The sequence below is a fragment of the Saimiri boliviensis genome, chromosome 12 (genome assembly GCF_048565385.1).
Source record: "Saimiri boliviensis isolate mSaiBol1 chromosome 12, mSaiBol1.pri, whole genome shotgun sequence".
Classification (NCBI taxonomy): Eukaryota; Metazoa; Chordata; class Mammalia; order Primates; family Cebidae; genus Saimiri; species Saimiri boliviensis.
Genome location: NC_133460.1, coordinates 87921461 through 87941084, shown reverse-complemented (window position 1 = coordinate 87941084; position 19624 = coordinate 87921461). Strand labels below are relative to the sequence as shown.

The window sequence follows — 19624 nt, the reverse complement described above, 5'->3', positions numbered from 1 at the left end:
GGGATATCATTAGCATACACTGCAGGCAGGCTTTCCCCCAATCTCTTGGACTTGTTTTGTTGAGACAGGGTCTCACTCTGTCGCCCAGGCTGGAGTACAGTAGTGTGATTCCCCTCCCGGACTGAAGTGAGACTAGTCCCGAGTAGCTGGGACTACAGGTGCAGGCCACCACAGTTGGCTAATTTTTGTTTTTGAGAGATGAGGTATCCCTGTGTTGCCCAGACTAGTCTTGAATTCCTGGGCTCAGGCCATCTGCCCACCTTGGCCTCCCAAAATGTTGGGATTCCACATGTGAGCCACCACACTTAGCCATGTCTTTCTTTTATAAATGAGTTCATGGCAATTAAGGGTCATTAAAAAGAGCAGACACAAATCAGTCAGAGCCAGAGCCAGACTGACTCTGAACCCAAACAGTGCTTCTCTCAGCAAAAGGGCAGAAACCACAGAACACAAATTACGTTGGTGGGATTCGTGTGACTTTTAATTTATTTTACTAATGTCTTACAGTAAGTGTGAGGAGTAAAGATAGGGATGGGGTAAAGGTAAGGAAGAGAAAAGTATCTTTCAAGTTCCTCGAACTATTGAAGCATGTGCTAGGATAAGAAAGTTCAGTAAAAGCATCATGTCCTTATCACCAGAGCTCTTAAAGGAGATGTGGAAGAGAGACGGGGCAACTCTTCAGCTCTGGCAGAAGTGACTGCTGGACAGAGAACAAATCCTGCATCAGCCTTGGCACAAGTGAAAGACTAGGCAACGCAGATGCTACAGAGTTGGGCAGATGAAGAGCTGACTGTCCAGAATCTACTTCTAGCAAGCGAGTAGGCGCATGCACACCCCCTCCTCTGGTCTGAGTGTCTCTTCCTCTCTGGCAGGACCCCACCAACTGTGCAGCCATGGGGCAAATGTTGGGGAAGTCTTTTAGAAAAGAGAAAGATTTCTTTTTTATATTTGCTGGTGGTGTTGACTGACCAGACGTGGTTTCTTTTACTTTGGGGCAATAGCATTGTGTTCTGGTGACAAAGTATCATATACTTAGTACTCGTAAAAGGCATACGAGAGTGAAAGCAAGGCCTCTTTAGGACCTAGACTAGTGGGAAAGGGAATGAGTGGATTCTAAGGGTAAGGGCATGAAAAAGCTAATTCTACATCACCACAAATGAACTGACACATAAATTACACCTTGGCTTTTTCCACTCATAGAAACACTCACTTCTTCTAGCTTATACTACTAAATCTAAGTTCAGCTTAATCACAGTTTGGAATAACTATTTACTGAGCTTCTAAAGTAAAGGTGAAAAGCTACATCCTTAATTTTTTTTTCTCCTAATTAAATGGATTTGTGTAAGCTGAAAGCCTAAAGTCTAGGGATTCTTTTCATTATTTTATTTGTTGGGGGAAACTCTTGAAATTCATCACTGCCATTTTTTTTAACCTACAGGATTGAAAGAATATGAAATGGGCAGGGATGAGTCATTACATGAATCATAGACATGGTCAACATGCATCTAATTTTACCCACTGAGCAAAGAGAGCTAACAGGGGTAAGTTCTTTTGAGAAGAACCAAAATGTGTTTAAAAGGGAAGAATACTACACTAGACTATTTTTTTTCCTGCATGGAAGAAAAGGATATATGGAATTGAGGGAGGTGGAAAAGTGTCCATTAAACAAACACCTATTATTTGTGAAACAGTTCTATCAGAGTGGAACTGGGTGTGGACCATTAGTTTATCTTTGGCAGTGATCTTATGTTTTAGATACCTAGAGTAAGATTATTTAGCTGGATAATGGCTGGGTAGTGTGAATAATTTCAGTTCACAGCAAATGACGATGATCACAGATTTAGCACCTTAGTTTGTACTTCCTCTGCACCTGAATCATCAATCGCTGTGAAGTGTAAGCTGAAGGTCAGAAAGCTGTATTCTTAGATAACTCATCTGTGATTGCTCCAGGACTGCAGTTCACTTCAATCTAAGGGGTGGTTATCTTATTAGAGAATGTAAGTATTCAATACTAAATATGAGACTGAAGCCTTGAAGACATTTCATAGTGGTGTGGCAGGTGTTATGTTTCAGGAACAGGCTGTTTAACAAGTCAAGTGCATATCATTCCCTCTTAAGCATTAACTCTTTCAAAGCAATGGAATTATATTTTTTGGCTCGAAATGGTGGTTTCTTCTATATTTGATTTCTCGGTTTTCTTAGTAGATATTACCGTCTCCTCTAATATTTCTTCAAAACTTTCCCCTATCTGGGAGGTTTTCTTAGAGGCTACCTTAGATGCCTCCTCCTCCTCTTCCTCTTTCTTAAGTGATAGCCCAGTGGATGAGACTTTGGAGGTTGTAGAACTGAGGATTCTAGATGGGAGCAGATAACTTGGATTGGGAAGTGGATTCAGCCCCGAAATGCTTAACCCACTGGTGCTAAAACGTGTCTCTTCACCTTCCAGCAGTTTCCTGTAAATTCAATAGAGAAAAACTCTTAGGAAGTCAACTTATAACTTCCCACCCCGCCAGAACTCAACCGTCCAGTCCCGATTCATTTGATTGAGATTCCAAAGGACTTTGGAGTTTCTTCATGAGACTGAAACTAATAAATATTTAATTTCAAAGCTCAAAGAGTTGGAATGTGTGCATGGGTGTACACACACATACACCCCTTCAGCACCAGCTATGTTTAAATCATTGCTAAAGGGAAACCTATCCTATTCACAAATATATTCCAGAAGGAAAACCTACAACTCTGCTTGGCCACATCACACCCATTTTTGGCAATTAGCAACAAAGCTCTAGGGAGAAGTGATTTTCCTAATTCACACCTTAGCTGCAATAGTGATAAGGAGGTGAGATGTCCACAAAGGTGGTAGGAACTGCCTAATTCAACCTGGATTTGAGATTTGTACTTTTTCAGTGAGTAAGGATACAAAGAGAATAGAACTAGCAATAACAAAAGCCAGTGAATGACACTATTTCAGATACCAGATTTTTCTCAGTGTGACTAAACAGTCCTATAAGAGTGGCCCCCAAACCATGTTTTTCATAATTCTTAACCATTTTTATCATCCCTTTTTTTTTTTTTTTTTTTTTGAGACGGAGGCTCACTGTCTCCCAGGCTGGAGTGCAGTGGCGTGATCGCAGCTCACTGCAACCTCCACCTCCCTGGTTCAAGCAATTCTCCTGCCTCAGCCTCCCAAGAAGCTGGGACTACAGGTGTGCACCACCATGCCTGGCTAATTTTTGTATTTTTAGTAGAGATGGGGTTTTACCATGTTGGCCAGGCTGGTCTTGAACTCCTGACCTCAAGTAATCCACCCGCCTTGGCCTCCCAAAGTGCTGGGATTACAGGAATGAGCACCACACCTGGCCCTAAACCCTATTTTTAAAGTTACAAGTCTCATGGGTTTTTATTTTAACCTCTGTGTCCTCACATTATAGCCTTAAATCCTTGCAGAGGTACACAGAATACTCCGCGACTTGTATGGTGGAGCTGGCTTATATCTAAGTAGAGGGACAGAGAGGTCAGTTCACTTGAAAGGGGCCAGTGATGCCCTTCCTCCCTCCCTCACCAGTCAGAAGCCAGAGAGACTAGACCCACTTATTTGGGTTGCACTGCTCCCAGGTGACTGGATTTACTTGGGTGAGCGGGCTCTTTGCGGTACCTGTAAGCTGCTATCTCAATGTCAAGAGCCATTTTGACATTGAGCAAGTCCTGGTATTCCCGAAGGTGGCGTGCCATCTCACTCTTGGTGTTCCTCAGATCATTCTCTAGCTGTCCAATGCTATCCTGAAAAACAACATATCCAAAACAGTTAGGCCAAACCAGCTGAAATTCCTTGAGATTTCCAGAAGGCAAGGATTCTCAACACTGACTACACATTAAAACTACCTAATGAATAACTTGCTTATATCCAGGCCTGTCCCTGAGCCCAGATCCAGATTCACTGATTCTGGGGTGGGGTCTCAGCATTTGCATTTATTTCCTAAAGGCCCCCAGGAGATTTGGACTCATGGTGAGAACTGGGAACTTTTACCCAGAGGGCAAGTGAACACCTGCCCTTTTCAGGATAGTGACACAGCAAATAGTTCTCAACTGAACATGGAGATGATTTCTTTTTTACACTTACTTAGCATCCCTCCCTTGCTTGCTGTGGCATGTACTTTCCAAAGCCCAAAGCCTCAGGTCAGGAGCTTAGATTCAGAAAATTCCTACTGTGGAAAGCACAGCAAGGACAGCAAGATTTGCCTCCATTCATTTTGATGATTTCCTGGAAGCCTACTAATCAGTCACTTTACTGAAAATGTTTTACATTATAGGTAAGGAGAAAGCAGAAATATTCCACAGAATTTTTTTTAAAACTAAGGTATGGAAGAGAAATCATTTTATATTTATAGTCCTTGAGCAGCCAGAAGGATTTTATTTTTTTGAGACAAGGTTTTGCTCTGTTGCCTAGGCTGGAGTACAGTGGTGTGATCATAGTTCACTGCAGCCTCGAAACTCCTGGGCTCCAGCAACCTTCCTGCCTCAGCCTCCCAAGCAGCTGGGACTAGCAGCTATGCACCACCATGCCTAGCTAATTAAAAAAAAATTTTTGGCCAGGCTCGGTGGCTCAAGCCTGTAATCCCAGCACTTTGGGAGGCTGAGGCGGGTGGATCACAAGATCGAGACCATCCTGGTCAACATGGTGAAACCCTGTCTCTACTAAAAATACAAAAAATTAGCTGGGCATGGTGGCGCATGCCTGTAATCCCAGCTACTCAGGAGGCTGAGACAGGAGAATTGCCTGAACCCAGGAGGCGGAGGTTGCGGTGAGCCGAGATCGCGCCATTGCACTCCAGCCTGGGTAACAAGAGTGAAACTCCGTCTCAAAAAAAAAAAAATTTTTTTTTTGTAGAGATGAGGTCTCATTGTGTTGTCCAGGCTGTTCTCAAACTCCTGGCCTCAAGAGACACGCCTATCAGCTGGGTGGGGTGGCTCACACCTGTAATCCCAGCACTTTGGGAGGCTAAGGTGGGCGGATCACAGGGTCAAGAGATCGAGACCATTCTGACCAGCATGGTGAAACCCCATCTCTTAAAAAAAAAAAAAAAGAGAGAGAGATACTCCTGTTTTTACCTCCTAAAGTGTTTAGATTACATATGTGAGCCACCGTGCCCAGCCTGGCCTTTTCTTTTGCTCCTTAACTATATCAAGTTCATTGCTGTCCCAGGCCCTTTAGGCTTGTTATTTCCTCTACCTAAAATGCTATCTTTACATGGCTGACTCCTTGTCATACAAGATTCAGTTCAAGCCAGGCGCAATGGCTCATGGCTGTAATTCCACCACTTAGGGAGGCTGAGGCAGGTGGATCACCTGCGGTCAGGAGTTCAAGACTACCAACATGGTGAAACCCCGTCTCTAATAAAAATACAAAAATTAACCGAGTGCAGTGGCGTGCACCTATAATCCCAGTTACTCGGGAGGCTGAAGCAAGAGAATCACTTGAACCCGGGAGCTGGAGGTTGCAGTGAGCCAAGATCACTACCATTGCACTCCAGGCTGGGAAACAAGAGCAAAACTCCATTAAAAAAAAAAAATTGAGTTCAAATGTCCTCTTCTGACAAGTGCAGTGGCTCATGCCTATAATCCTAGCATTTTGAGAGGCCAAGGCAGGTGGATCACTCGATGTCCAGAGTTTGAGACCAGCCTGACCAACATGGAGAAACCCTGTCTCTACTATAATTATAAAAAATTAACCAGGCATGGTGGTGCATGCCTATAATCCCAGGTACTCGGGAGGCTGAGGCAGGAGAATAATTTGAACGCAGGAGGCAGAGGTTGCGGTGAGCCGAGATTGTGCCATTGCACTCCAACCTGGGCAACAAGAATGAAACTCATCTCAAAAAAAAAAAAAAAAGTCTTCCTTTGCATTCAATTTAAGTATCCTCCCTCCACCAACCCAGTACATTACCTGAAGCCCAAGCAGCTGCTAGTCCATGCAGGAACCTTGTGCAAATTAGAAAAAGATACCTTCAATAGGAGGACAAATTAAAAAAAAAGCATTCAGTTGAATGCAGCCACGCTGCTCTTAGCTCTTATTATTACATAAAATTAGCTTCTTCATGTATTAGGTTTTTTTTTTTTATGAAATGGAGTCTTGCTCTGTTACCCAGGTTGGAGTGCAGTGGCGCAATCTGAGCTCACTGCAACATCCTCCTCCTGGGATCAAGCAATTCTCCTGCCTCAGCCTCCCGAGTAGCTGGGATTACAGATACACACCATTATGCCTGGCTAATTTTTGTATTTTTAGTAGAGACAGGTTTCACCATGTTGGCCAGGCTGGTCGAATTCCTGACCTCATGATCCGCCCGCCTCAGTCTCCGGAAATGCTGGGATTACAGGCATGAGCCACTGTGTCCGGCCCTGGCAATTTGTTAGTTTATTCTAGTTTATTTTCTGTTGCTTTTCTCTATGACAGAGTTTTACAACTTTGACAGTATTGATGTTTTGGGCTAGATAATTACTTGTTATTGGGAGCTGTCTTGTGAAATACAGGATGTTTAGTAGCATCCCCGGCTAGATGGCAGAAGCACATACTTCCCTCTCCCAGTTGTGGTAACAAGAAAACGTCTCCAGGGCATGGCGTGGTGGCTCACGCCTGTAACCCCAGCATTTTGGGTGACTGAGACAGGCGAATCACTTGAGGCCGAGCTGAGAGAATTGCTTGATCTGGGAAGGCAGAGGTTTCAGTAAGCCATGATGGCGCCACTGTGCTCCAGCCTGGATGACAGAGTGAGAGCTTGTCTCAAAAAAAAAAAAAAGGAAAGGACACAATGAGTAATTGGGGGTTATTTATTTTATTTTATTTTTTAGACAGAGTCTCACTCTGTCACCAGGCGCTAGGCTGGAGTGGTGCAGTGGCACAATCTCGGCTCACTGCAACCTCCGCCTCCCGGGTTCAAGCAATTCTCCTGCCTCAGCCTCCCGAGTAGCTGGGACTACAGGCGCACGCCACCACGCCCAGCTAATTTTTGTATTTTTAGCAGAGACGGGCTTTCACCATGTTGGCCAGGATGGTCTCGATCTCTTGACCTCGTGATCCACCCGCCTCGGCCTCCCAAAGTGCTGGGATTACAGGCGTGAGCCACCGCGCCTGGCCCAATTGGGGGTTATTTTTAAGAAACAGTGATGCAGGCCAGGTGCGGTGGCTCACGCCTGTAAACCCACCACTTTGGGAGGCCAAGGCGGGTGGATCACGAGGTCAAGAGATCGAGACCATCCTGGCCAACATGGTGAAACCCCGTCTCTGCTAAAAATACAAAAATTAGCTGGGCGTGGTGGCGTGCACCTGTAGTCCCAGCTACTAGGGAGGCTGAGGCAGGAGAATTGCCTGAACCCGGGAGGTGGGGGTTGCGGTGAGCCGAGATTGCGCCATTGCACTCCAGCCTGGGTAACAAGAATGAAACTCCGTCTCAAAAAAAAAAAAAAGAAACAGTGATGCAGATAAACATATCAGAAACCTCAAGAAAGTAAGTACTGACAGGCCCGTGCAACTCCCCTGTGTGAGAATGATGAAGCAATGGTGAAAGGCAGGGCTGAGACATCAGGGGGTGCAAACTTCCAAATCAAGAGAATTTGCAGAATTAAAATTCATGCCACCTACCTGTTCTATAAATATTGACAAGAATACTGCAAAGAAGAGTCTCAATTGACTGATGGGTGCAGAACAAGGAATGACAGTCAGTAGGAAAAATACGTATTATACTGGACAGTGATGCATATATTTCAAAGTGTGTTAAGAGATCATGAGGGCTTAAAGAGATTTTTACTGAGAAATTTTAACTGACAGTTCCTATTTGAGGTTATAATCAACTCTGCTACTGACATATTAGGGGCAAGATAATCAATATTACTGTGGTAAGAGAGAAAAGAGTCTAGGGCGAGGGAAAAAGGAGAAAGAAGAAAATATGATTATGCAAAGAAGGAGGAGGAATGCTATATGAAGATAAGAGGAGGATTTCATTAAGGACTCTGGGTTGCAGTTTTTGCCCTGCCACTAACATCCATTGGACTTCAGCCAGTTTTCTACATTTTAGTTTCTTCCTATCTTCTATTTCTGCACACAGAAAGTTATCATGTTCATTCTTTTTCTAAGGTGTTCTGAGATCCTCAAATTAGGACTCCAATTTAATATATCTCACGTATACATTAGTATATGATGAGTCCATTATCTGTTAAATTAGATAGTAGCATTAAAACAGCATGGCAAATAGAAAGAATGCAATAAATGTTAGTGATTTTTACTGTTAATATCGAACCATGTAGCCCTCTATCCTTTTGATGATATGGACAAATTTATCACAAGCCTTCACTATTACCAACCCCTTAGATAACTAAGAAAACGAATGTATCATAACACTTTAATATTGGATAGTTGGAGGCATATACCTTAAAGCGCCAGATTTTTTAATAACAATTTTGAATAAAAAGCCTTTCTAAAGTGACTTGAGCGATGCTGGAATCAGCGTTGCTGCTTATTGGTTTTCTTTGTTCTGAAAGATGAACGGATCTGCTGCTACTCATTCTTAATGCCTGACTCCAGTGGTCCCCATTCTGTATCTTGCTGCAGGCTTGAAACCAAATAAAAAAGCATTTTGAAATTATGTTATGAATAGGCTGGGGGCATTAGAGAGGCCAGGTTCCTAATATGTGGCTTAGATAGATAATATGTCTCATCAGCAGGTTAATTAGATCCTTGCTTAAAACATTACTTTTGTTTCATAGCTGTTTTTTTGAATAAGAAAGAGGTGGTTGTGGATCTGAGTTCTAGACAAGAGTTCCTTGAACTTCTATGTTACAGATTTCAGATTTCACATATCTATTTTACAGATCACTGTACACAAAAGCACGACTTTGCTCCTTTCAGAAGCAACTGTGCGTGTGCTGACCATTGATTGCTCTTCAATGTCCGGTTTCTTTGTTTGCGCTCTGCTCCCCACATCAGGCTGTGTCTTGAATTGCCCTTCAAAAGCCCTGCCAAAGATGGCCTCCAACTCGAGATCTGAGCAGAGCGCCGCAGTCCGTCCCCTCCCCCAACCACGCAGCTGCTGCCGGCTTAGCCTGAGGGAACGCAAGAGCGGCACGCCCAGCTCCAGCTGGGGTCTCTCCTGGAGGAGCTAAGACAAATGCTGAGCATCGTGCCCACGGCTGGAAGGATGCCGGGTGGAGTAAGAGAAAAGAACTGGCCACACTAGCATCTGCAGTGCTGAAGAAGAACGATAGAGCTGTGGATTTCAGCACGTTTTGGGGGCCCTCGGTCAGGGGGGCAGTAGTGAGTGCCCCATAGTCTGATTTAAAGAGGCTATCTGGAATTACTGCTCTGCATAATCAACTTGGGTGGGGACAGAGGATTTTTATTTGTGGTTCACCATGCGTGCTTTATTCTCACTCCTATCTTTCCTTTGTCCCCATCTTTTTCTTTCCTCGACCACACTCAAAAGCCCTGCATTATGCGTTATCTCTGTAAACTACTTTACTGGAAGAAGTGGTTTAGATCAGTGTACTCCAAAATCAGTCTGAGGACCAACAGGATGCAGCACTTTTATTGAAAAATGCATATTCCTGGCCGGGCGTGGTGGCTCACGCCTCTAATCCAAGCACTTTGGAGGCCAAGGCAGGCAGATCAACCTGAGGTCGGGAGTTCAAGACCAGCCTGACCAACACGGTGAAACCCCGTCTTAAAAAAAAAATTTTTTTTTTACAAAGAAAAATGCATATTCCTGGGCCCTACCTGTGAACTGCTGAATCCATATCTTTGGGAGTGGGCCTGATTATTTTTTTAAGCCCCCAATTGACCTGAGTGTCACTGGGTTTAGGATCCACTAGTTTAAATTTATTTCTATAAAGATGCTTTTATGGTGGCCCAGGTGACAGTAATACAGTAAGATTAAGGTGGGGCAAACAAAACAATGAAACAAAAACCAGGTGGAAGAGCTTACAAAAGACCAAATGTACCTAATTTTAGAAATGGATCTATCAAGCTATGGATTTACGTGCAGCCACTGCCACCTCCAATCTCCAAGGGGCCAGCCCCTGCCTGCTATTTAATTAGGCTGTACTCCAATCTCATAATGGAGAGAAAACAGCAGCCTTGGCTTTTCTCCCTGGAGAGCATTAACCTGCAGTGATCTTGATCATTCAGCAAGGTCTTTCAAGGAAAGCTTCAACTTTTCAAGACTGACCGCAGTAGAGGCCTGAGACCCCGAGGACCCTCCAAGAAATGTCTTTGGATATCTTTAATAGAACTGGGACTCCAATGGTGCTGAAGTGGCTATGTAGGCACTGGAATTGCCCAGTGTCAGAAATGGAAACCCCTTCGGCTTTTTATGCAGCTCTTCTCTTGCCTGATTCAGACTTTCTCATACACTATTGTGTACTTATTGTATCACCTTGAATCATTTTTTTGCCCTTTCAAAAGTGTAAGAAGCTTTCTCTTCTCAAATAGGCTATCAGCTCTCTGGGACAGAGAAGATGGAACTTTAATGGGACCTTCCTGTTTCATAGAGGGTGCCAAGCTTGAAAAGGAAAATGGCCCTATCACTAATCTCTAGCAGAAGAAAGAGAACATCCTCCCATTATTGCAGTGAAAGGTGGGGACAGGGTGAGAAGGCAAGAAAACAATGGCTAAATCTCACTGTAGAAAGGGAGGTTTTTTTCGGTCAGCACTGCTAAGATTGTCAGAACCGTCAGAGACACCCTTGTGGCATCAGGCCTTTAGGATCCGCAGGTAAGACTGAGCCCCACCTCAGCCTTAGGCCCGAAGGAGTAGGGAACAGCTCTCTGTTGTCTGACCACCTCTTCCACTCCCATCAGCAGGTCCTCTGTGGCTCTAAAGGCTCAAGCTGCTAGGGGCAGCACCGCAGAGCTGCAGTTTCTTTGCTGTTTTTTGTTTGTTTCCTGTAGACCATTTCTGGATGACCCTACTATTGTCTAACGATGAAAGCCTTTTACTGCAAACAAGCCAAGCCAAACTGTCACTACCTCTTAGAATGTATGGGCTATAACAAGCAAACAGAGGACATGGAAAAGCCCAATTCAGCTGACAGCTCTAAGTAAGTTATCCTTTTTTTGTGTGGAAATACTGGGCTAGGCTGGGCATGGTGGCTCACACCTGTAATCCCAGCACTTTGGGAGGCCAAGGAGGGAGGATCACTGGAGGTCAGGAGTTCGAGACTAGCCTGACCAAGATGGAGAAACCTCGTCTCTACTAAAAATACAAAATTAGCTGGGTGTGGTGGCACATGCCTGTAATCCCAGCTACTCAGGAGGCTGAGGCAGGAGAATCACTTGAACCCAAGAGGCAGAGGTTGCAGTGAGCCTAGATCACACCACTGTACTCCAGCCTGGGTGATGGAGTGCGACTCTGTCTCAAACAAACAAACAACAACAACAACAACAACAAAAAAAAAAAAGAAAGAAAAGAAAGAAAAGAAAAGAAAAAAAAGAAATACTGGCCTAGCACTCCAGAAGACCACACCTAGCTCATCCTTGGAGGCTTCTGGAAGAAAAAAACGAAGTCTCAATTAGCCAAATATGATTAATTCAGGCCATCCAGGGGCAAGGGTGCATAGTGAAAAGTTGAAGTTCCAGATTTTGAAGCAGAAACGGAAGTACTTATTTGAATGATGCTGCAATACCAAACTAACCTAAACAGTCCAAGCAGGCTTTCGTCCTTCATCAAAGGAAGTTATTTGTAAAAAATAGCAAATACCTGAACATCAATAAGAATTCCTTAGCTTCTGATTGAAATGATACTTTTGAGATTTCATTTCTTTCTTGCTTCTCTTTTACCAATGTTCCCAAGCCCTATTTATTTCACCAAATATAAGCTTTAATCCTAGCTAGAATTACTGCAGGTTTCTGAATTGTCATTCTATTCAAATGAGCGTTCACCTTGAAACTGAACCATAGTATTTTAATTCTTTTCTACACTTTCCATTTACCCGTCTCCTACCTCTGTGCCCTTTATGGTCATAATCCCAGAATGTCTTATATAGTAAAACTGAAGATGCTGTGGCCTTTGTTGGTAAGAAATAGCCAATCAATACCTTCACAGGAGCTTGGAGGACAGAGAAAGATGGGGAAAAAAAATACATATACTAGAACAAAGGAAAACCATCTCTGTGACTTATCACATGCACTTACGATGAAAAAAATATTAACGAAACAGGAATTTTCAAGTGGGACCTCACAGCTGCTGAGCAAATTAAGTGGTTTTTGTTTAGTGCTAAGCCATCCATGAAAGCCAAAATTGATGTTGTCTACGAGGTGACCTTTGATTGCAGGTAGCCAAGACTGATATGTTGGTGTTGCAGGGGAAAAAAAAAATCAAAGCAGTTTAACTGTCTAGAGATTCATAACTGGGACACGAGATGGGAGAGACATCATTTCCGAGACGGAAAGAACTCGAGATCAGCACCCTGGACAGCGCCCCGACCTTTCACGTTTTGCCAACTAGCGTATGCTTTCTTTAAAAAATGTCAGCTGGTGGACAAGGGAATCATGTGTGTGTGTGTGTGTAGCTGGGCGGTTGCTACTAGCTCAAGTGTGTGTGTGTGTGTGTGTGTGTGTAGAGCAGGGCGGTTGCTACTAGTGATAAGTGTGTGTAGAGCAGGGCGGTTGCTACTAGATCAAGTGTGTGTGTGTGTGTGTGTGTGTGTGTGTGTGTGTGTTAGGGTAGAGCAGGGCAGTTGCTAACAGCTCAAGTATTGCTCAGCTTGTTGGCTCCCAATCTACTTTTTGGAGCGCAAAAGTCAAGAAAATGGGATAGGACCCTTCCCAGTTCAGGACGGCATTCTTTCTTCAACCCTGAAGCGTACCAAACTCCATGAATACCTGCCAGAACGCACAGAAAGCCTTTCAAAGTCAACCAAACAAGCCAAATAGCCGAGACAGCACCGCCCACGTAACCCGCCCCGTTAAGGTCAGTCCTACTTTGGGTGGGGCAGTGTTCTCCGGATCCCCGGTGTGTGTCTGCCCGCTTGCTGACAGACAGGCATAGCTAGGTTTTCGAACCTCAAAGAAGTTTAATGGCTTCTTTGTTTAAAGGGCTGGGGCAGGAACCTAAATGAGGGGCGTTCCCTAAAGTTAATAGTAGAGACTCCAGGGCTTTTTGTTTACTAGCGCCTCCAGCCGGGGCTCTTCTCTCCTCTCTTTTGCCCTCCCCTTAAGTCCTAGGGCCCAGTTTTACCAGAGGAAGCGGGAATGCGCGGGAGAGGGGAGGGCACCCCTTCCCACGCCCGGCCCCAGCCCCTACCTGGTAACCAGCCACCTCGGCATTGTGCCGCTCCTCCAGTTCCAGGATCTGCCTCTCCAGGGACTCGTTGGCCCCGCGCAGGCCCTCGATCTCGATGGTGCGCGCCTGCAGCTGGCGCCGGTACTCGTGGATCTCCTCGCGGCTGGCTCGTATGGCCTCGGTGCTGCGCGCCGCCTGCTCGTTCAGGTTGGCGAACTTGGACTTGTACCATTCCTCCGCGGACTGCAGGTTCTTAGCAGCCAGGGACTCATATTGGGCGCGGATCTCTCTCAGCGCCGAGCTCAGGTCTGGTTTAGCCACAGCCACGTCCACCTCGGCCGCGGCCTGCGACGACGCCTGCAGCGTGGCCAGCAGCTCGGCTACCTCCTCGTCGTGCACCTGGCGCACGAAGGCCAGCTCGTCCAGCAGCGACTCCACCTTCTTCTCCAGGTCCAGGCGGGCCAGCGTGGCGCCGTCCACGTCGCGCTGCTGCGCCTTCAGGGCGCGCTCGGCACCTTCGCGACCGCGGCTCTCCTCCTCGCAGCGCGCCCGCAGCCGCTGCACCTCCTCGGCCAGCCCGTCGCGCTCCAGCAGGGCCTGCGCGCGCGCCGAGCTCGCCTCCTCCAGCTGCGCGCGCAGGTCGCGCAGCTCGCGCTGGAAGAGCTCGCCGACGCGCGACGGCTCGGCGTGGCGCTGCCGCAGCGCGGCCAGCTCGGCCTCCAGCGCGCGGTTCTGCGTCTCCAGCTGATGCACCTTCTCGATGAACACCGCGAAGCGGTCGTTGAGTCCCTGCAGCTGCTCCTTCTCGTTGGTGCGGATGATCTTGTACTCGTTGGTGCGCGCCGCCGCCTGGCTCAGGTCTAGCCCGTCGGATGCCGGCGGCCGGCGATAGGCCAGGCCGAGGCCGAGCGACGAGGCCGAGGAGCAGGCGGTCGAGGAGGCCACATTGCTGCGGGACAGGGACTGCGAGCGGAAGCCGCCCGCGCCGCCGGCCCCGGAGAGGCGCGTGGACAGGCGGGAGCCGTCCCCGAACACCTTGCGGTAGGAGGAGGAGGAGCACAGGTAGTGCTCGGAGCCGAAGCTCATGGTGCCGGGATCCGGGCCGGGCGTGCGGCTTCGGCTGCAGATACAGAAGAAAGGAGAGGTGCGGCAGGCAGGGCGCGGCGGGGCGGTGCGCGCTGGCTTTTAAGGCGCCGGGGCTGGGGCGGCGCGTTGGGGGCGGAGCTCCTGCTCCGAGCCTGGCCCGGGGAGGGAAGGGGGGCATCCAGGAGCGGGGGCGGGGAGGCGCAGTGACTACTGCAGCTGCGCGCTCAACGACCTGGGGCGCGGGGTTAGGGCCATCTGCGTCGGAGTCGCTCCTCTCCGCAGCGCCTCTCCCCAAGAATCCACTGCTTCTGAAGTGACTCAAGCGGAGGGGTGCCCTAAACGACTGAGGTTTCCCACTCGGAAACCACACAGCTCTGTCGCATCACTTGACCCTGTCTCTTTCTTCTTTAACCCACTGGGAGGTTAGGGGTTTCTGGGAGGTGTCCCCTACACCCACCCTCATCTTGGGTTCTGAGGGCGAGGCTGTGTTTTCCCAGTTACAGTGGGAAACCGCTGAGCGAGGCCTTGCTCCTCCCTCAGATGGCTCAGGGTCCCCAAGGAGAAAGGTCAGAGAGTGTCTCTCCAGCTGGCCCTCTGCAGCTCCTGGGAGGCTCCGGGCAGGCGGGCAGGTAGATGCTTGGAAAGAGCCTCTCCCCCAGAAGAGAGGGGAGATCGGTAAAAAAGTGACCCCGAGCTGCAGAGAGTGGGGAGAAGCAGAGGTAGAGAGAGGAAAAGAGGCCAGACTTGGAGAAGCAGGAAGCGCTGGGAATTGCTGGGGCTCATCGATAGGGCACTAAAGTATGGCACAGGCCAGGACCTCAAGCTGGTGGAAAGGGGGCTGCAGACTTTTGTGTTTAGAGCATTATGTTTTAAAACATTTCAAAAGGAGCGTTTTCAAACCAGGAGGTTTCACCTAAAAAGAAATTGGATTTCTGGCTTCTTCTGAAAACGGGAAGAGGTGGGATGCCCACAGTGGGCAGAGGCGAGTTGCCCTTGGCCTTTGTATAAGAAGTGTGCTTTCCTGTTTACTACAGTGCCAGCCATTCTCCACTGAATTACCCCCACCTTCTTAATTCGTGTACTTTACCTCTCTGATCATGTGTGCATTTGAGATTTCAGTCTGTGTAAATCCAGCAGGGCAGGTCCTCATCTGGCTTTGGAGAGCCACCTACTCTAGAGATCTCTTTTTGGAGAAAAGAGATCCCTGCAAAAAGATTAAACTTTCAGAGTAGGGGAGAGTGCTGGTGACTGAGCCGGCCTCTTCTACCACATGGTAGGGTTGGTGGGAAGTGGGGTGGGAATCAAAGAATGGGATCTGAAAAGATGAAGCCTGGGAGGGGTCAGCGTGAGGTCTGTAGTAAGTACCCACTTTCAAGCTTCCAATGGCACTCAGGTTGTGGATATGGCTTTGGAGAGGGAGTAGGAAGACCTTTTTAGCTATATTCCAGAATTCCAGTCTGAGGGCCTTTTTTTGATCTTGGAATCTTCAAGGACGTAGTCCTAGGATAACTTTTACTTCATGAGGAAAGGGAAATATGCTTGGGACAGGCCATCAAAGGAAGGGTGAAAGGGGATCTTATGGGACTTTGGAGCATATCTTTTGGCTTTGTGCTTAATGTCACGGAAGATGGTTAGGCCCTGTCACAGCCTGTCCCTCTGGTTCCTCATCACAGACCAAAGCCTTGAGGTAGAGGGACTCAATTCTGAGGTCTTTGCACTCAGAAAGACCTGGTAAGGTGAACAATAAAAGATTACTAACACTGTTGAATAGTGATTGTCTGCAGTACTTGTGCTGGCACTTTTGCATAGATTTACCTCCTCTGAATATGCTTCAAGGTGGCCCTCACCTCTGTCTTTTAAGACACTAAGGTGCCAGTGCAGCACAAGGTCAGCAGCAAGCAAAGACAAACATACATTCTCCCTTTACTACATAATTCTGCAGTGAGACTTTTTTTTTTTTTTTTTTTTTTTTTTTTGAGACAGAGCTGGGCACAGGGTCTCATGCCTGTAATCCCAGCATTTGGGGAGGCCGAGAGGCAGATTACTTGAGGTCAGGAGTTCGAGACCAGCCTGACCAACATGGTGAAACCCCATCTCTATTAAAAATACAAAAATTAGCCCAGAGTGGTGACACATGCCTGTAATCCCAGCTCCTCAGGAGGCTGACACAGGAGAACTGCTTGAACCTTGGAGGCGGAGGTTGTAGTGCGCCGAGATTGTTCCACTGTACTCCAGCCTTGGCAACAGAGCGAGAATCCATGTCAAAACAAACAAACAAAAATCAAACACACAACAACAATGGGGTTTTGCTCTTCTTGCCCAGGCTGGAGGGCAGTAGCATGATCTCAGCTAACCACAACCTCTGCCTCCTGGGTTCAAGCTATTTTTCTGCCTCAGCCTCCTGCATAGCTGGGATTACAGGTGCCCGCCACCATGCGTGGCTAATTTTTTGTATTTTTACTGGAAACAGGTTTCATCATGTTGGCCAGGGTGGTATCGAACTCCTGACCTCAGGAGTGATTCACCTGCCTTGGCTTCCCAAAGTGCAGGGATTACAGACATCAGCCACTGTGCCTGGCCTGCAGTGAGACTCTTGAAATCACGTTAATTTCTATGTAGCACAGCCAGGCGTGATGGCTCACGCCTGTAATACCAACACTTTGGGAGGCTGAGGTGTAGAGATCACCTGAGGTCGGGAGTTTAAGACCAGCATGATCGCCGGGCGTGGTGGCTCAAGCCTGTAATCCCAGCACTTTGGGAGGCCGAGGTGGGTGGATCACGAGGTCAAGAGATCGAGACCATCCTGGTCAACATGATGAAACCCCGTCTCTACTAAAAATACAAAAAATTAGCTGGGCATGGTGGCGTGTGCCTGTAATCCCAGCTACTCAGGAGGCCGAGGTAGGAGAATTGCCTGAACCCAGGAGGCGGAGGTTGCGGTGAGCAGAGATCTCGCCATTGCACTCCAGCCTGGGTAACAAGAGTGAAACTCCATCTCAAAAAAAAAAAAAAAAGACCAGCATGATCAATATGGAGAAACCCCGTCTCTACTAAAAATATAAAATTAGCCAGGCATGGTGGCACATGCCTATAATCTCAGCTACTCTGGAGGCTGAGACAGGAGAATCGCTTGAACCCGGGAAGTGGAGGTTGCAGTGAGCTGAGAGGGTGCCATGACACTCTATCTTGGGCAACAAGAGCAAGACTCCATCTCAAAAAAAAATTTTTTTTCTATGGAGCCAGAGTAGGACTAAGTGGGCTTCAGTAGAGTCATGTGCTGATTTGTTATTGATTTTTTTTTCTTTTTTTTTTTAAGATGGGGGTTTTACCATGTTGGTCAGGCTGGTCTTGAACTCCCGATCTCAGGTGATCCACCCGCCTTGGCCTCCAAACTGCTTGGATTACTGGCGTGAGCCACCACGCCTGGCAAAATTCAAGTTTCTTTTCTTTTTTTTTTTTTTTTAAAGATGGGGTTTCACCATGATGGCCAGGTTGGTCTTGAAATCCTGACCTCAGGTGATCCACCCACCTTGGCCTCCCAAAGTGCCAGGATTACAGGCGTGAGCCACAGCGCCTGGCCTGTTACTAATTTTTAATTGGAAGAACATTGGACTCAGAGTCAGATGGGTTTGAATTGTGGCTTCTGCCATTTACTAAGCATGTGGAGATAACAACACCTACCTCCCAAGAGTCATGAAAGCTTAAGCTGATGCATGTGAAGGTGCTTTGTAAGCTGTATAGATACAAAGAGTTATGGTCATCATCGTCCTCTTTCAAATGAAAGGAATGGTTTCACATCCACCAGCTGGGTTTAGGGAGGGATTATAGGAAAGCATCCAGCACATCCTTGCACAGATCTCCTGGCTAATACTACTGAAAGACAGCAGCAAAATGCCCTGGTTGGATTTCACTTTTCTTTCCCTTCCCGTCCTCCAGTGGAATTGGTACCCCAAAGGCAAAACACACATAGAGCAGAAGAAAGTGAGGCAAAGGGCCTAAATATTCCAACAAATGGCAGTTGCTGTGGCAAAGCTGCATTTTGCATTTTCTCAACAGCTTACCTGAGATTCCAAACTGGTATTCTCCTCTGGGACTTATGCCTCCCCTCTCTTGATATCCCACCCCACAGGCCCAGATGTTTGGCTTTAATAATTTTAGCACAAAGCTGTCTTGTGAACGAGTGCTCTTGGCTGAGCCTCAATCCATAACTCCTTCCAGCTGGCTAAGTCTCCTGAGGGAGTTCCCTGTGTGTGCCAGGGCTGTAAATTCATCATCCTCTAATGGCACACTTGGACACCACAGACACACTGTCAGCCATCCCCAGTTCTCCCTAATGCCACATTCTCCAATCTTTCTGTGGCATTTGGCAGTGCTGACCACTCTCCTTGGTTTTAATGACTCAGTTCTTGGCCTTCTCCTCTTTCTTCGTAAATACTTTATTTAGGCCACGCACCATGACTCATGCCTGTAATCCTAGCACTTTGGGAGGCTCAGGTGGGAGGATTGCTTGAGCCCAGGGGTTTGAGACCAGTCTGAGCAACATGGCAAAAATACAAAAATTCAAAATACAAAAATACAAAATTAGTCTCTACCAAAAATACAAAAATTAGCTGGGTGTGGTGGCACATGCCTGTGGTCCCAGCTACTCAGAAGGCTGAGGTAGGTGGATCACCTGAGCCCACGAGGTTGAGGTTGCAGTGAGCTGAGATTGCACCACTGCACTCTAGCCTGAGTGACAGAGTGAGACCCTGTATCAAAAAATGATGACAAACTGTCTTTTTAAGATTTTGGATCTCCCAGAAGAAGGGAAGCTTATAAAGTTTTCTCCCTGAGAGACCTGATTTTCCATCATGGTTTTTCCTAGCCAAATGACCTCAAACACATTACTATTATTTGCTGAGCCTTAATTTCTTGAAATTGTCTGTGAAATTTCAATAAAACAATCCACCAGAGTGCTCTGCAAACCTGGCTGATCATTAGAATTACCTGAGGACTTAAATTCAGATTCCCAGGCTTTACCCACAACCCACTGAATCTAGGGGATTGAGATCCCCAGACCTACCTCTCATGAAATGACTGAGGTTTAAATGAGATTATGTATACAAAGCAGGCATCACAGTGCCTGCTGTGTGCATGTTCAGTAAATGGTGGCTGTTAGAAATACCAACTTCTTTAATTCATTCATTCACCAAATAGTTACTGAATGTTTATATCCAAGGCCCTGCAGTAGGTGCCTTCTCCATAGGAATAAGCCATGGGACTGGCATTCTA

General features: G+C 46.9%; 2 protein-coding genes across 2 annotated transcripts in view; one reads left to right on the top strand and one right to left on the bottom strand.

Moving 5' to 3' along the window:
• Positions 1 to 442: 442 nt before the first annotated feature.
• Positions 443 to 14353, bottom strand: INA (internexin neuronal intermediate filament protein alpha). The gene is made up of 3 exons (XM_039465209.2): positions 13289 to 14353; positions 3656 to 3780; positions 443 to 2453 (listed from the first exon to the last, which is right to left on the bottom strand). The coding sequence occupies exons 1-3, from the start codon at positions 14351 to 14353 to the stop codon at positions 2144 to 2146; spliced, it is 1500 nt and encodes a 499-aa protein (XP_039321143.1). The 3' UTR covers positions 443 to 2143.
• The window catches only part of NT5C2 (5'-nucleotidase, cytosolic II), a 177423-nt gene continuing 172121 nt past the window's right edge, over positions 14323 to 19624 (top strand). The window contains exon 1 of the mRNA XM_074382805.1: positions 14323 to 14411. The gene's annotated coding sequence lies outside the window, so the exon portion shown is untranslated. The remainder of the gene's footprint in view (positions 14412 to 19624) is intronic.

Excerpts from the sequence above, each read along its gene's own strand:
- INA (XM_039465209.2), bottom strand. The coding sequence starts at position 14,353 with ATGAGCTTCGGCTCCGAGCACTACCTGTGCTCCTCCTCCTCCTACCGC. Across the intron at positions 3,781-13,288 it reads CCGAGGTGGCTGGTTACCAG|GATAGCATTGGACAGCTAGA; the intron begins GTAGGGGCTGGG and ends GTTGTTTTTCAG. Across the intron at positions 2,454-3,655 it reads ATTGAGATAGCAGCTTACAG|GAAACTGCTGGAAGGTGAAG; the intron begins GTACCGCAAAGA and ends TTGAATTTACAG.